A 15931-nucleotide genomic window follows, 5' to 3' on the forward strand; every position below is an offset into this window, starting at 1 on the left:
GGCTACTGCTAAGCTTGTAAGCCACCCTGAGTCTTCGGAGAAGGGCGGGATATAAATGGAATTAAAATAAAAAATAAAATAAAAAATAAATTCACAGTACAATTTTCAAACAGAGTGTTCAGAATAAATTCGATTGTAAAACTGAAGAAATGTTTTTAACAAGTTCATTTCATAAATGCCTTAAGTATTTAAATATCTATTTATTACACACCTTTTTTCCAGCTATATCTATAACCCCAAATGTGAAATAAATTAGATTTGCAAAAGAGATGTTTAGAATAAATAAATGTATATAAATAGACATATTATGGTACTATAGAGTAAAAACTAATAGTGACACAATTAGAGGAAATAGAAAATATTTGCTTCCAGTTTCAGAGAAGCACAGTTGTTCCTATGAACACCTGGAAACAAGATCATGCAAAATAATTTTATCTACAGACCAAAGCCAGAGACTGAATTAATACCATAAAAGAATAAAAACACCCAATTGCCAGCATTGAAGTTCTGCTCATATTTCAGAATTTATGATTTTCAGAGACTTCTCCAAAAGCATACAGAGTATAGAGCTCAATTAGAAATAGCAACAATTTATTGAAACAGAATAATCTTCAGGTAATTATTCTAAATTAATCTTTTCTGAGTTGGAAAATTATAGATGTCCATATTGTCTATTGTATGGAAGGTGATTTTGATTATGAACAGGAGAACACAATGACTAAAACCAAGGAGAAATCCAGGAAGTAGGAGTAAAACTTACTGCTAGGAAAAGCAGATTAAGGTCTGTAGGCAAAGTATATAACTAAATTTACCACTAAAAATGTCTTGGTTTATGAATAACAAAACTGATGTTCTCCATGTTGAGCTATTTTGGGTACTACCAGCATTGTGACTACAAATAGTATGAAGATTCATGCCATTTCCTTTTTTTAGGCTACTCTACAGCTGATGAGTCTAATTACAAAATAAGCTGTAAAAGGTCTGGATTTCTGTAGCCTCATGCTTATGTATCTTCCTGCTTTAGGTCAAAAATATTGACCTTAAAACTTCAGAATCTCTATGAACCATAGGTCTGTTATTCCATCTTTTATTTATCCATCATACTCCAGATTCTGCTTAATCTATACAATACTTTCTTGCAATTTAAGTTCATATGAAGGATTCTAACAGTGAATATTACAAAATTAAGTACCAGAGCTTAATATATTATTAGATAGATGTGGAATATTTCTTTAAACAAACAATTGGTTAATTGATTACATGCCAACAGGTTGTCAACTCTTAGCAACTACATAGATTTTCACCACGAAAATCTATCCCTAACCTGATCTTTCAATGCAGAAGCAGCACGGGGTATCCCATAGTCCTTGTTCCTAAGTGACATTCCAGTCTAACAGCACTGACCAAAGAGATAAGGAAGATGCTGCTAGGCAAAGTTCAAGGCATAGCATTGTAAGAAACAGTAAATTCTTCATTAGGAAAGTATGGTGGGATTCAGTTTTGTAAAAATTCCTTGCTTGTTTAACAGAGATCCAGAAAACTGGGTGAGGGGTAGACAGTAGCACAAACAAAGCAAAAATATGAAAAACCAGCTTGTTCTGCCTCACAAAAGCTAAACATTCTTAAGCAACTCAGAATAACAACAGTGACTTTCTGCAACCAATGTGTAAACGTTTACATGAAGTAAATTAAATTTTCTATTTAAAAAGGAATGTGAGATAATGTTTGAACGCTTACCAATAGTTTAATACAAATAGTGAGAAATGTGTAAAATATCATTTTTAAAACTGTATTGATGACTGAAATTATGTTACATATCATTTTAATCCAGATTTCAAGAATTTTAATGGAAGACTAGTATGGTTACCTTTTGACACAATTCTTTTATGCATGGAAGATTTTCAATACCTTTTATGGCCATGTTTATGAAACTGAAAAAAGACAAGCTGTTGACTCAATGATGCTTAAAGCAAAAAAAGCCTATTCAACTTCCCAATTCTATGGAATCGTAGCAAAAAAGTGAAATTAGCTTAAGCTATTGGAACATGGGCATTTAATGAGGACCCAGATTGTTCGGGGCAATTAAGCTGACTTTGTAATAATGCCACTTGGGGGTGTGTGAAAGCCCTAATAAGCAGGCATATACATAGAATGAAGGCTACTGCTAAGCTTGTAAGCCGCCCTGAGTCTTCGGAGAAGGGCGGGATATAAATGGAATTAAAATAAAAAAAATAAAAAAAAATATCTGAAAGTCTGCTTGCTAAAGGTTCCTTTCCTGTGGGATGGCAAATGCATCCTACATTAAAAAAAATCTTGCTCTTAATATGCAGTAAACTCTTCAAGTAAACTAAATGTGTGCTGCTGATTCTTAGTAAGATATGTGTTACCAATTTCCTTGCTCTTTTTTAATGCTAGGTAAATTGACAAAAACAGAAGAAGAACCCAAAGGTCAACCCAAGCATCAAAGAGTAAATTTCAAAAGCTGCAGCTTCATATCTTACAATATTTTTTGCTTCACAGCTCAGTCTTTACAACAGGAAGTCAACTGAAAATTCTATTTTAGAATTAAAATTAAACATTTTAATGTTTAGTTTAGTCAAAATTTCTCATACAATTCAGCAAAATCAACTAATAGGATTCTCCTTGGTATTTCTGAATTTTCCCAAAACTTCATTCTGTTCTGCATGTAATGCTATCTTCTGATTTGCAGACAACTTTCTAATTTGCCATTTAGAGTTTGCTAAATAATATTTAGTTGTAAAATGACTGCAATGCTTTTATTAAGCAAAGCACATCTGACTGCAATGCTTTTATTAAGCAAAGCATATCTTCTTCGTATGCCAACCAAATTTTATCAGCAAACCACCTCTTATGACAGGAAGAGGTTAAGATTATGCTATTGAGGCCTTTTAATGAAGTATCACCCACCACAGATCCACTAAAGCAAAAAACACTTTGCAGCTGAAAAATACATTAGTACATCAATAAACTGACAAAGTTCATCTGTTAAGCCAGCAATACTAATCTAGTGTAGATTAGCCATAGCTGATAGTAATGCATGATAAAATAAGGCAGGAGCTGCAGCCATATTTGACCAAACTCTGACTAAAAAGATATGAAAATATAAGTTCTTCTGTAAGAACTAAAGTATATAATAAAAGCCAGTAGAGGATTTAGAAAAAAATAAGAATTGCTAGATTACCGTATTTTCCGGCGTATAAGACGACTTTTTAACCCATGAAAATCTTCTCAAAAGTTGGGGGGGTCGTCTTATACGCCCAGTCGTCTTATACGCCGGGAAAAAAAACATAAATCAGTCGAGCGTCCCCGTTCTTGCAAAGCAACTTCAAGCCTCCTTAGTCCAGTCCCCCCTCCATCGTGACTCTCCCTTCCCACCCCCAAGAGCCTCTAAGCCCCTTCCCCTCCCCCTTGCAAACGCCAGACCCCGGGAGCGGCAGGAAGCCCCTCCCCCTCACCCAAGCGGCATCTGAGCATAAGCAGAGCGCGCCCTGCTACCCGCTATCTCTCCCGGCAGACGCCCGCATCCGGCCTCGCAACCAGCTGCAGAAGCCCGCGCCCGGCTTTCCTTCCCCCCACCCGCACCCGGCTACCGGTTCCTGGGCCCTGGCCCTAGCTGCGGGCCAGCTCGCCAGTGACCAGGCCGATGGACTCCCGGCCGCCAGACGCTGCGCTTTGGGAGACGCTCCCCGGCGGATCGGGGAGGGAGCACCCGCCCGCCACCAGGCCGTTCCAAGTTTGGGGAACTTCCGGGGACTTCCGGCGGGCCGGGGAAGAGCATGCCTGCCAGCCTGTTCCAGGAACTTCCGGGAACTTCCGGCGGGCCTGGCACCCCTCTCGCCCGCAGACCACGCAGCGGCCCTCGCCAGCCAGCCTCGGCATGGCTGCCCCAAGCCCGCCTCTCCAGCACGTCTTCCAAGCCCACGTGGCTGACCGCCTCCTGGGCGGGGCTTGGCTCCAGACGCGCGGCTGCTCCGTCTGCAAATGTGCTCTCAAATGGGTGGGTGGAAGGAAAAGCCCCTTTGGGCTTCAAAAGGGAGGCTTTGCACCATCTGCATCAGACGGGGCTGAATCGGGCTTGTTGTTGTGACTCAGGGCCAGCCTGTGGGTCCGACAGCCGGGTCCGATGTATCGGAAGACTCAGATGTGGGGGAGGAGGGAAACGAACCGGCTGATGATGATTTGGAGGCTTTGCAGAGTCCTCAGCCGGGGACCTCTTCTCAGCTGTGTGAGCCCGAGAGTGCGGAGGATGATGACCCACAGCTGGCCCTGTTCAAGGACGCCCGACGCAGGAGGCAGACGAGCAGGGACAAACAAAGAAAGACTATGGGACTCCTCGGGAGGAGGCACAGGGAGACCACGCCCTGAGCTCTCTATAAAAGAAGTGTTTGGGGAGGGGCTGGTTGCTGAAAGCAACTTTTCCGCTTGAGAAGACAAGCTCTTGTGTTTTTGTTAACTGCGTAATTAAATCTTGGCAGAAGCCTTTTAGCCTTGGACGCTTTCCAGACTCTTCTTTTAATTAGGGGTTACGAGAAGAGGGCTGGTTCAGAACACTTGTGTCGGACACTTGGCAACTGGCATGTAAGTATTTTCCGGCGTATAAGATGAAAAACCTTGAAAATCTTCTTAAAGTCGGGGGTCACCTTATACGCTGGGTCGTCTTATACGCCGGAAAATACGGTAGCTGATGATCAGGTGGCCAAAAAAGTCAACACGAACTTGTTATGAACAAATTTTGCCAAATCAACTTTGTCTCATGTTTGGATGAAATAATTTCTTTACCAGACTGTAAGAAAGTTTTATATATAGTATAGCTTGATTTCAATAAAACATGTGATCCAGTATTTCAGCATGAGTGGCCTGCATGGATAGAGATCAAGATTCGAAGACATATTCTCTTTTGTTTGAAAGTTCAGGACACAATAATGGGTCTAAGTTGCAAAAAAAAATCTACTGTATTTTCTGGCGTATAAGATGACTTTTTAACCCATGAAAATCTTCTCAAAAGTCAGGGGTCGTCTTATACGCCGGGTGCTGAAACTTTAGGGACAGGGCTGGCTGGAAAACCTGGAGCGGATCTCCCATTTGGTCTGTGCAGGGAAAGTGGGACCAATTGGAGAAGAAGCTGCAGTCTGTGATTTTTTACAGGCTGGGGTCTGGGCGTCTTTCCTTCTAAAGTTGAAGAGCAGCTGCAGTCTATCCCAACTTGAAAGGCAGGTGGGGAATGCAGCAGCCAGAGCAGCTCCTTAGTTCTAAGAACACATTTGACTCAGGAACTGGGCAGGCTGGCTGGAAAACCTGGAGCGGATCTCCCATTTGGTCTGCACAGGGAAAGCTTTAGAGTGAATTAGGAAAAGTTTAATCCACTTGCACTGTTTTATATTTACATATTTGATGACAAACAGCCTTATGTTTATAAGTGACAGTTTTCCTACTAAGTACCTGCATGTCATAAGCATTTGAATTAAAATTACCATATTAAAATCAAATCTGATGTTTTGTAATTTTTATTTGGTGTGCGTTGGAAGAGGAGTAGTCTTATACGGCGAGTATAGCCCAAATCCTATAATTTAACAGGAAATGTAGGGGGTCGTCTTATACACCCAGTCGTCTTATACGCCAGAAAATACAGTACCAATTGTATGTCAGAAAACAATTTTCTAATAGTAAGAACAATTCAACAACGGAAACAATTATACAAAATAGTGGATCTGATGTAGTTAAGTATGGATGCTAGACAGCAATCTGTCTAGGATGCTTTAATTTGGATCCTTGCACTGAACAGGAGATAAGACTCGATAGTCTAAATCAGAGGTCTCCATATCTGGCAACTTTAAGATTTGTGGGCCTCAACTCTTAGGAACCTATGGTAATCAGGGATAGAACCTGCAAATGAATTTCAGTGGGCAAACAATGGCACATATAATTTGGACTGCTGGATATTTTCTCTATCTGCACATCTGTTCCTTTGATCTATATTAATGGATTGTATATTTTTCATTTAATTTCATTTGTGGTTCTTATGAATATGACTGTATACTGTAGTAGTGGAAAGAGAATAAGCATACCATCATTATTCCTTATTCAATTAGCACTTTTCTTATTAGGAAAATGGTTAATGAAGATCCTCTAATTATCTTCTAGCACAGAACTTGTGGAATAAGGATTTAGGGCAGGCATCCTTCCCAACTGTTTTCCTGGTAGCCTATGCTTTCTTATTCATTTCCAAAAGAGTAAGAGTCCAGTTTTTCACTCCAAATGGGCAAAAACAAAGGGTGGATTTACTTTTAAGAACATGTTTCATTTTGACTCAATGTCTGTGTTAGCCTTTCTACAAATTTCAGCTGCTGACAACAAGATGTATGACATGAATCTTTCCTCCAACTCAGCTTGTTTAGGAGGGTTATATTAGTCTTCTGGCTGAGGCTGAGGCATGCTTAATGTATACATTAATGCTCCTTGCATGAACTGATCACACATCATGAATAATGAAAGTTAGAGAGAAACTGCAGCAAGCGAGTGAAAAATAAGCAAACTAAGCAAGTAGGCAAATGTTTCTGATCAGCTCCTTTCTCAACAACAGAAGACAGCTCTAAGAACTGATTTCCCAAAATAAATTGTTTTCGTGTAGACAGTAGACAGAATTGTCTGTGAAAACAGACTTTTAGTACGATGGGTATCTTCTCCACAAAGTGAGATGAAAAGTAACATCAAAGGGTAAGTATTAAAGAGCAGAGTTCAAGAGAACACAAAACATGGCTTTGAGCAACCAAATGAAACTGTGATGTTGACTGAATCAAACCTTTTGCTACCCATGGATAATTTAGTGCTAAATCAGATATTTTTACTAAGGACTTTACTGGAAAACTTTCAAGGCTTGTTCTGATAAATACTCAGCAGGCAGAGAAGGGATAAAGGTTGCTGTGAGTAATTTCCCTCTGTCCTTTACCCAGAAGTTTTATTTCTTAAAGCTTCCAAAAGTTATTCTCCCACAACATGAAATAAAAAGGATACAACTTATGTTTATGACCATGTCATAAATATCACCTCAAAACACTTGGCTTTGCCCTGATATGTTCTTAAAAGAATTCTGCATATTTTTTAAAATGTTATATAATTAATAAAATTAAAATACATCTCTAACAAGCTAAAATACCGTATATACTTGAGTATAAGCCGACTCGAGTATAAGCCGAGACCCCCAATTTCACCCCCAAAAACTGGGAAAAGTTGTTGACTCGAGTATAAGCCGATCCGCCGTTCTGCATGCCTCGGAGGCTGGATCCGCGCTCTGCAAGCCTCTGGGATCCTGGGAGGCCTAATGCAAGCACCACCCCGCCTGCCTCAGGTCTCCCCCACCCCCAGATACTGGGCTTCAGCACAGCTGGCTGTCTTGCCAAAGAGAAACATCTGGGAAGGAAAACCCTGTCTTACCTCTTTCCCAATTCTGCCTCTGCCCTTCCTCCTACCAAGGTGTTCTGGGACTAGTTCCCTAGCCTTTTGGAGCTTTTGGTGTTCGCCCATCAGCTGTCTACGGGGAGGCAACAAAGCTGCCTCTCTAGGCTTTGAGAAAAGGCCCCTTGCACAAAAGGCAGCTTCAGGACGAGCTTCCAAAAACCCTTTCCTTCCTTAACGCCCTCCCCACCTTCCCCCAGAAAGCCATATTTCTTTTTTTTTTATTGAAAATTTTTATTGAAGTTACAATATTATCCCCTCCCCAACCCACCCCAGAACCCCTCCCCCTCCCCCATATTTCTTCAATAACAAAAACATAAAAAGCTGGTTGGGATGTACTCGCTGATTTCCCCCCCCCTTTTTTTAGATGCTAAAACTAAACTCTCCCTCTGCCTTCCAACCAATATCCCTTTTTAAAATCTTACCTTGGCTCCAGATGGAAGAGTAGAGGAACTAAGCTAGTAAGGAGAGAATTTTTTTCTGCAACTTTTTACTCCTGAAGTAGTAGTAGTAGTAATAGTAGTAGTAGGAATAATAATAATAAATCCCTAAAAGTTGTGCCAGAAAATGGAGGACGCTGGGTCTTTGCAAGTTTTAGCTGTCTGTCAGACTGCCTGAAAAGGGCGGCCTTCAGGCAGCCAGGCGGACAGCTAAAGCTTGCAAAGACCCAGCGTCCTCCATTTTCTGGCATAACCTTCGGAGATTACTTTAAAAAAAAAAACAAAAAAACCTTCAGAGGAAAAACAGCTGCAGAAACATTTTGTCTCCTTGCTGGCTTGGTTCATCTACTCTTCAGCCAGGAGGGAGTCCAAGGCCTAGAGAAGGAGAGCTTTGCAGCATCCCTATGGACAGCTGATGGGCAGACAGCTGAAAGAAGCAGGCAGGCAGGGCGCGGAGGAACGGAGACCTGCAGGTCTCGGACTGCGGTGGCTTGGGAGAGGTGCGCGCGATCCCGGAAGCACCAAAGCCTCGGCCGCGCACAAGTCCTCGGTAAGTTTTTTTGTTGACTGGAGTATAAGCCGAAGTGGAATTTTTCAGCCCAAAAAGTGGGCTGAAAAATTCGGCTTATACTCAAGTATATACGGTAATCCAATTTTTTTGTTTGCAAATCTTATGTTCAAAGGCTTTGTTTACACAAACTTACAAGGATAAAGGTATATGACTTTCATTATCAAAAATGTGGTTATGTGCCCAGTGTTGACACTTTCTGACCCCATAAATACATTTTCTCCATGGTACAGCAAACTAAACATTAAATAACAGTAAAATCATACTGCTAAGGTAACTTTTTATTTATCTATTTATTTTTCTATGGCTGTGCACATCAACCAAATGACACTTTTTAACTTACATCAGCGAACACTTGCTTTTATTTTTAATAAATTTAGTCACTCAGATGTTTTTGTAGACTTTTACTGCAATTTGTCAATATTTCAGTCTAAATAATTTAACTGTTTTTCATTGTAATTATGAAATAATTTCACTCTTGTATATGCACAAGAGGCTCCAAATTTATATGCTCAAACTGAATAAAAATTCAACTATAAACAATAACTTGCTAGAAAGAAAAAAAGGACAAAAACTATTTTTAAAAAGAATAGCATGAAAGATACTCATGTCTTTCTAACACGGTGTCCAGCTTTAAAAGAAGATAGGCTGTAACATTTTTGCTCTTTTTAAATAAAGAAATAAACTGCCATCTAGTGGTTCAGATGCAATTTTTCAAATTTTAGGTATATACAAAACAGTAAGTTAATTTTATTTATTCAATAAACCATGATCAACTGAACCATGATTTAGTGGTCATTATGGCCAAAATATAATATCGGAAAAGTGCTACATCTGTTACATGACATTAAGGCTCTCATAGAGATCATGAAAAACAGATATTCCAGCTAACAATATTGTCAATCCCATATCAAAAGGCTACAGTTTTTTGACCATGTATTCCAGAAAAGTTTATCACAACTTTCTAAAAATGTTATTCCTCTGTAGCTGAGAAGAATTGGCAATTTCTGCAGTTGCAGCCAGAAGTCAACACCAGCACATACACAATTATAGCATTTGTTTTGTCAGTTGCAAGCTAAAGGCTTTAAGTGAATACACTGATTTTTAGTAAGCTCAACAAATCAATTAAGGTCTTTGTTGTTTGCTAGTAGACGTTTCATTACCTGATTAGGAAATATCATCAGTGCTAATGAGTCGGGGGGGTTGCTCCTTGTTTATATACAGTAGTGTGCCCTAATAATATTGATGAGGTTGTGGCTTTCCCTTGGTAGTTCCTTGACTGGGATATTGTTTTCTTGCAGATAACCAAAACTCAGTCCAAGCCTGAGTTACACATATTACCTCCATTAAAAGTTAAAAAAACAATTTGGTATGATAGATGAAAGCCAGGAAATATAGTAAAAATAGTTTGGTATAGCGTAGAAGAGAAACCAATTATTTCCTATTTGTTTCAGAATCATGAAATAATATAGGTTAGGGGTGATCAGCAAGCAACAGATAGTCCTCACTTAACAGCCAGTTCCTTAATAACTGTTCGAAGTTATGAGGGTCTTGAAAAGGGTACTTTATGGCCTGAACAGCACTTCCAACTGTTATGAAATGTCATCCTGCATCCCCCACAGTCACATGATCACATGTCGGCTGCTTGGAAACCAACTTGCCCTTATGACAGCTTGCAGCGTCACATGACCATGATTTACGATGTTTTTGTCATTTCCAGCATGGAAAACTGGAAAACTGTGGCCATCGTAAAAACGCTCATAAAATCAAATGAAATCATGTAGTGACCCATTTAATAACCATCCTGACTGGAATTCCAGTCCCATTTATGTGGTCATAAATCGAGAACTACCTGTATGAGCTTATGCAGCATTCAACTTATATGCAATTTTGCCAAGACAATGGGAAATATACATGAGAAAACAGCATGGTATCCTGATTATTTACTGGTTAGATGTTCTACAAAACAATGCTCTTTTTCCCTTTCCTTTGATAACATTAGTTACTGCAGTTCTTGAATAAATGAACCTTTGTGGTAAATATTATACTGAGGGATTTTGGTATATCTACTTACACATCTTTTTTTGTTTCTTCCACTGTTATCAAGTTAATCGCACAACACAGGTTAGAATATTAAACCATAAGCATGCATCAATGTTAACAACACAATTATTAAGCTTTTGAATTTGCTTTGAACATTTTAAAAATGCAAATAACATTCTTAAATAAATGTGAAGAGTTAAGCTTATATTCAGAGGACTATTAGTTTTCTTTCCCAGTCTAGTTCAGCCCCGGTGTCTCTTGGAAGTGTCCCACCGAATATTAATTAATTTAGTTATTTTTTCATATATTCACACCACTGAAATAGCAGCCCATTTCATGAGGTGACTTTAGATGAAATGCAAAAGATAAAGTTAAAAAAATAACACAAATACACACAGGGAGACACCATAATACACTATATCCTTGAGGTAAAAAAAATTCTAATATAATTATTGAAGCAATGACTAAACAACTAGCCAGTGGGGCTCATCTGGCCCAAATGCCTGCGAATTTAATGCACTGCAAAAAGCAAACAAGGTTGGGGCCATTAGGTCTCTGGGGAAATAGGGCACACACAGTAATAACCACTTCTGATCTTACTTAGTTTTTTCCAAACTATTATCCTGTTACCTATAGGAAGAAATCAATACTTTCCTTATTCTATCTTTCAAGATAAATCCTATATTTGAATGTATATTTCTATTGTGACCAAAATTCCCCTTGGTTTCTCAGTAGTACATCTTCCAACTACCATAGTAAGCCTTGTTGAACTTAATGGGAATAAAAAGAAAAGATGCTGCTGTTAGTTTACCAAAGCAGATCAGAAATGTCCTTCAATCAAAATATGGTATATAAGTACAATCAAATCCAAATACTAAAAGGAACATATTCAATTCAATATTCAACCTTGTAATTTTAGTGTTAACCCGAATGTGAAAATAAAAATATAGTCCTCTGCAGTGTTATAGAAATGGTTTGTACAGTTGTTTATATAAATGTTTGGTTTCAGCAATGAATCAGCATCACAAAATTTATTTTGAGTGCCAGAAGAATGGGAAAGAGCAGCTAGAAACAAATCATTTCTGGAAACATGTAAACACACATTCATTGTGTTGTTATATGCACAGCTGTTATTTGACATTTCTGTACACAATTGTCAGATCAAAAATGCAGTTTCTCGGGACTTTCGGTGGCTGCGCAGCGCCGGAGACAGCCCTCCCGGGCTGCCCGCGGCTCAGCTGAGTGATTTTCGCCCGAAACAGCGCCGATCAGCTGTTCGGGCGAATTTGAAGCCCCCTCCTCGGGAGAAGAGGAGGGGGTGAGGCCCCAGGTAGGGGTCGAGTTCTCCAGGGCCGCCTGAGCTTGTAGCTTGGGCGGCTGAAGGATCGAACTCCCCCGTAGCCTGGGTCGCTCCCAGCTGGCCAGCGCCTCTGCTCCTGATTTCTTGGAGCAGAGCCAGGCGTCTGCGACCACACCTGCCTGAAGGAAGGACTATGGAATAAAAAGAGCAGGCAGAGCGGTACAAGAGGAAAAGGTGAAGAGGATTATTTTATTTTACTCTCGAGCTTGCTGGACTTTTTAAACTTAAAGTGAAGGTGCGTCACAATTGAAAGTAAAAGATGGCGGCTAAACCTCCCCCTAAAACTCTTCGGAGTGCTGGAACTTCTCCGGTGCAACAATCATCATTGCAGGCATTGCATCCTCCTGATGTATTGACATCGAAGGATTTACAAGATGCTCTTGAAAAACATACCCAGGTAATTTTGGAATCAATGGGTGATAAATTTGCACAGATGGAGGAGAAATTGGAGAAGTTGGAGGAGAGAATGGAGGAGAGGATGGAACAGAAGTTCAGTGTGATGAAGGTAGACATTTTGTCTTCAGTGTATAAAGTGGCTGAATGTGTGGAAGATTTGGAGGAAAAAGTGGAAGATTTGACTCAAAAGAATGCCATAGTAGAAGCAAAAGTATTGGAGAATGAAGATTTAAGAGACAAAATGGATAGAGACTTGAGTCTTGCTCAATATTTCCAGATGCAGTTTGCCATTAGAATCAGAGGTTTAAAGGAGAATATTAAGGAAGATCTAAAGCAGCTGGTTTCTGAGGCTCTCGAAGTGGTATTGAAACAGCCAGCATCTGAAATAAAAGGAGGCATGGATAAAGTGTTTCGTGTGAATTCATGGATTGCTAGACAGAGAAAGTTGCCTAGAGATGTGGTGGTTTATTTTGCAAAAAGGGAAATTAGAGATGAAGTTATACAAGCTGCCTATGATACTAAAGTTGTGATTGCTGATCAAGAAGTTCTGGTTCTAAAAGAAATTCCTCCAAAGATTTTAAGGAGAAGGAAGGATTTTACATTTCTTGTGCAAGAGCTCAAGCAACGAGATATAAGGTTCAGATGGGAGATCCCAGCTGGGTTGATGGTGATGCATGAAGGTAAAAGGTACCGTCTGGTTACTGTGATGCAAGCGCGTGATTTTTACAATAATGTTTTAAAAGCAACTCCATTAACACTTCTGGAAGCTGCAAAGGGATCTGGAGAAGGAGAACATCAAGAGGCTGAAGATGGACAGACAGAGGAGAATGGTGCTGGAGGAGATCAAGTTACAACTTCTTTGGATGATCCCAGATAACAGAGGGTGACGCGTGCTGCTTTAAAACGATCAAAAAAGATAAAAGAACAAGATCAGCAGAAGTCTATGGAACTTTCACAACGTACTTACAGCCAAGCAGTGGGAGGTGGGAAAAGATTTGGGTGAGGAATGTAAAACTTACACAAGCTTGAAATCTAAGAGAGAATTTTTACAAAATGTTTTATAGATGGCATTTAGATCTTAAAAAGCTAAGTATGTATCTGAATTATTAGCCTAAATGTGGGAGGTGCGGTGATGAAGACGCAATATATTTTCATATATGGTGGACTTGTAAAAAGGTTAAGGCTTTTTGGATAAAAGTCTGGTGGAACATACAGAAGATTTTTAAACGGAGGTTAAAGTTTTGTCCGCAACCTTTTTTTTGTTGTTGTTTTTTTTGTTGGGAATAATTATAGATGCTACAGTTGTGGACACTAAGTTGATGTTGAATTTAAGAAGAGTGGACTTTAAAGGTTTCCGACCTGGTTGAAATGGCGAAGATTTCGGCCTATTTGAAAGATTACTTGCAAGAACGATATATTATGGAAGGGAGAAAATGGATTGAGTTTATCCAGAATAAGTATAGGGTTAAGAAGTTTTATGTAGTATTTGAATAAGTCTTTTTTCTTTTTTTCTTTTTCTATCTTAGTTTTTTTATATATATATTTAATATTACTAAGGTTTGTTTTATCCTATATAAGCTAGAGAGTGATAGATTTTAGAGTTTATGGTTGTTAGTATATGGTTGTTTATGATTGGTTTTTTTTTATATATACCTTGTATTTAGCTCTGGGAAGTCGGGGGGGGAGGGGGGGAGGGGGGAGAGGAAGGGGGGAGGGAGAAGGGAGGGGGAGGGGGGATTTTTAAGGGAAAAATTGTATGTTAAAACTTTTCAATTAAAAAAAAATGCAGTTTCTCGACAAGTTGGGATCACAAAACACACCGTAAATGAAGTGGCACAACATTGAAAAATTGCCTCAGACCTTGAAAACTACATTTTATACAGTCACGATTTGAAAATCAAACTTGAAGCAAATATATTAAAGAAGAATATAATAACTAAACACTATGGAAAAATGAATATGAATAATGCAAATACCTCCTGGTTATCCTTATTATGGGTTCCCCAGAAAATCTTGTTATAAAGGCTTTCCATTGAGTTGCTAGAATCTGAACGATCAAAACAGTGTCTATCCAAAACCTCCAAAGTGTGCAAAACACGGCTGATAGTAACCCCTGGATAAAGAAAAAACAGAAAAGAAAAAAATGATGGTACATTCAAGTTCTGGCATCAAAATTATTACAATTTGTTAGAAGAAAACTGGTATTGATTGGGAGCTGCCTGTGTGTTGTTTTATGGATCTCCACTCCCCATACTATACTTTTTAAGTGTCTTCCTTATCACTAACCTCTCTCCCACAAGCCCTATGCCTACACTAAGAGCTCTCTATCTCCTAATTAACTGCTACAGTGATAACAAGAGTTTTGAAATGTTTTAATAGTTATAAAACTTGTATTGTTTATTAGACACAAGTAAATCTATAAGATAAGCTTCTCTAAACAGTGTCCACCAGACCTCTTAGGCTACAGATCTTTTAACTCACAACCAGCATGGCCAAATAATGGGATTTGGAGCCTGAGATCCCTGAAGGCTACCATATTGGGAAAAGTTGCTATACTACAGAAAGTTTAAAGATGCTAAGAACATTAACTGAGTAGATTCTTGCACAAACATGGATAAAACTTCAAATGGCACTAATGACATAAGTATTTGAGTGTGAGTATCTATTCAGTTTAAGTGATAAAAACTTATCAGTTGATTGCAGAAAATACATTTTTTCTGGATGAGCTTAAATGGAAAAGTTTTGTAGACTTAAAACATGAAAGAATATTTCTGCTATTTTCAATTATATGTGAAAGTACTATGAGGCTTGACTGTGAAATGTGGAACAAAAATCTCTTGGGAAAATACATAAAACTACTGGAACAATAGAACAAAATGTATCCTTCAAATAGTTGGCCTGCTTACCAGAGGAAACTATAACTTTTCAAAGGAAGAAAAAGAAAGATAAACTGACATGTTCCCAGACTTCTCTCCTATTTTTTCTTTAGGAACAGGCTGTGATTTTTGGGATCTCAGGGTACAAAAATACATTCAGCTTCTTACTTACATCAAAACAATCCTTCCAAAAATAACCTGGTCATAGTGTTCCAAAAAGATTCCCAAAATATGACAAAATATGTCAATAACCAGAATTGAAATATAGACAAGGCCAGATGTTCATATATATTTTTTCTTTTTAGAAGACAGGCATTTTTTTCACTGAGTTTTCAACAAACACATAAGCAAAAATTACCACCTTTAAGTATCACTTTTAAAGCAAGCCTCCCTCAAAAAGAAGAAAAAAAGATGACCTTGAGTGAAGCTCATCTCCTAGTGAGTAAATTTGAATGTGTGTGTCTGTGTGTGTGTGTGTGCGTGCACACACACACACACACACACACACACACACACACACACACACACAGAGTTTTGGAAATAATGCAGAAGTATTTCCACTGCCTTGTTCTGAGATGTTTTCTCTCAAGTTCCAGGTCTATCCCAAAGCTCTGGAATTTCCTGTGATCTCCAACAGTTTCAAATCAGAGCCATCTTATCTTCCAAACTCAGACAAAGTGGGTGAGGAGCAACCACCTCCAGAGAAGCACCATACAAATTAGCATTGTTATTTTCCTCTTAGCAAAGTGTTGCCAAGTATTGGGAAAAAATTATT

The 15931-nt window shown here is 38.9% G+C and overlaps 1 protein-coding gene across 1 annotated transcript in view; it reads right to left on the reverse strand.

The window, feature by feature from the left end:
- MED12L (mediator complex subunit 12L) overlaps positions 1–15931 on the reverse strand; it is a gene marked incomplete at its 5' end in the record, with an annotated part of 177693 nt that overhangs the window by 128782 nt on the left and 32980 nt on the right. The window contains 1 exon segment of the mRNA XM_081328791.1: positions 14257–14393. Within this exon segment, the coding sequence (XP_081184917.1) occupies positions 14257–14393 (137 nt within the window).

Source organism: Vipera berus, assembly GCF_964194415.1.
Source record: "Vipera berus genome assembly, chromosome: 5".
Classification (NCBI taxonomy): Eukaryota; Metazoa; Chordata; class Lepidosauria; order Squamata; family Viperidae; genus Vipera; species Vipera berus.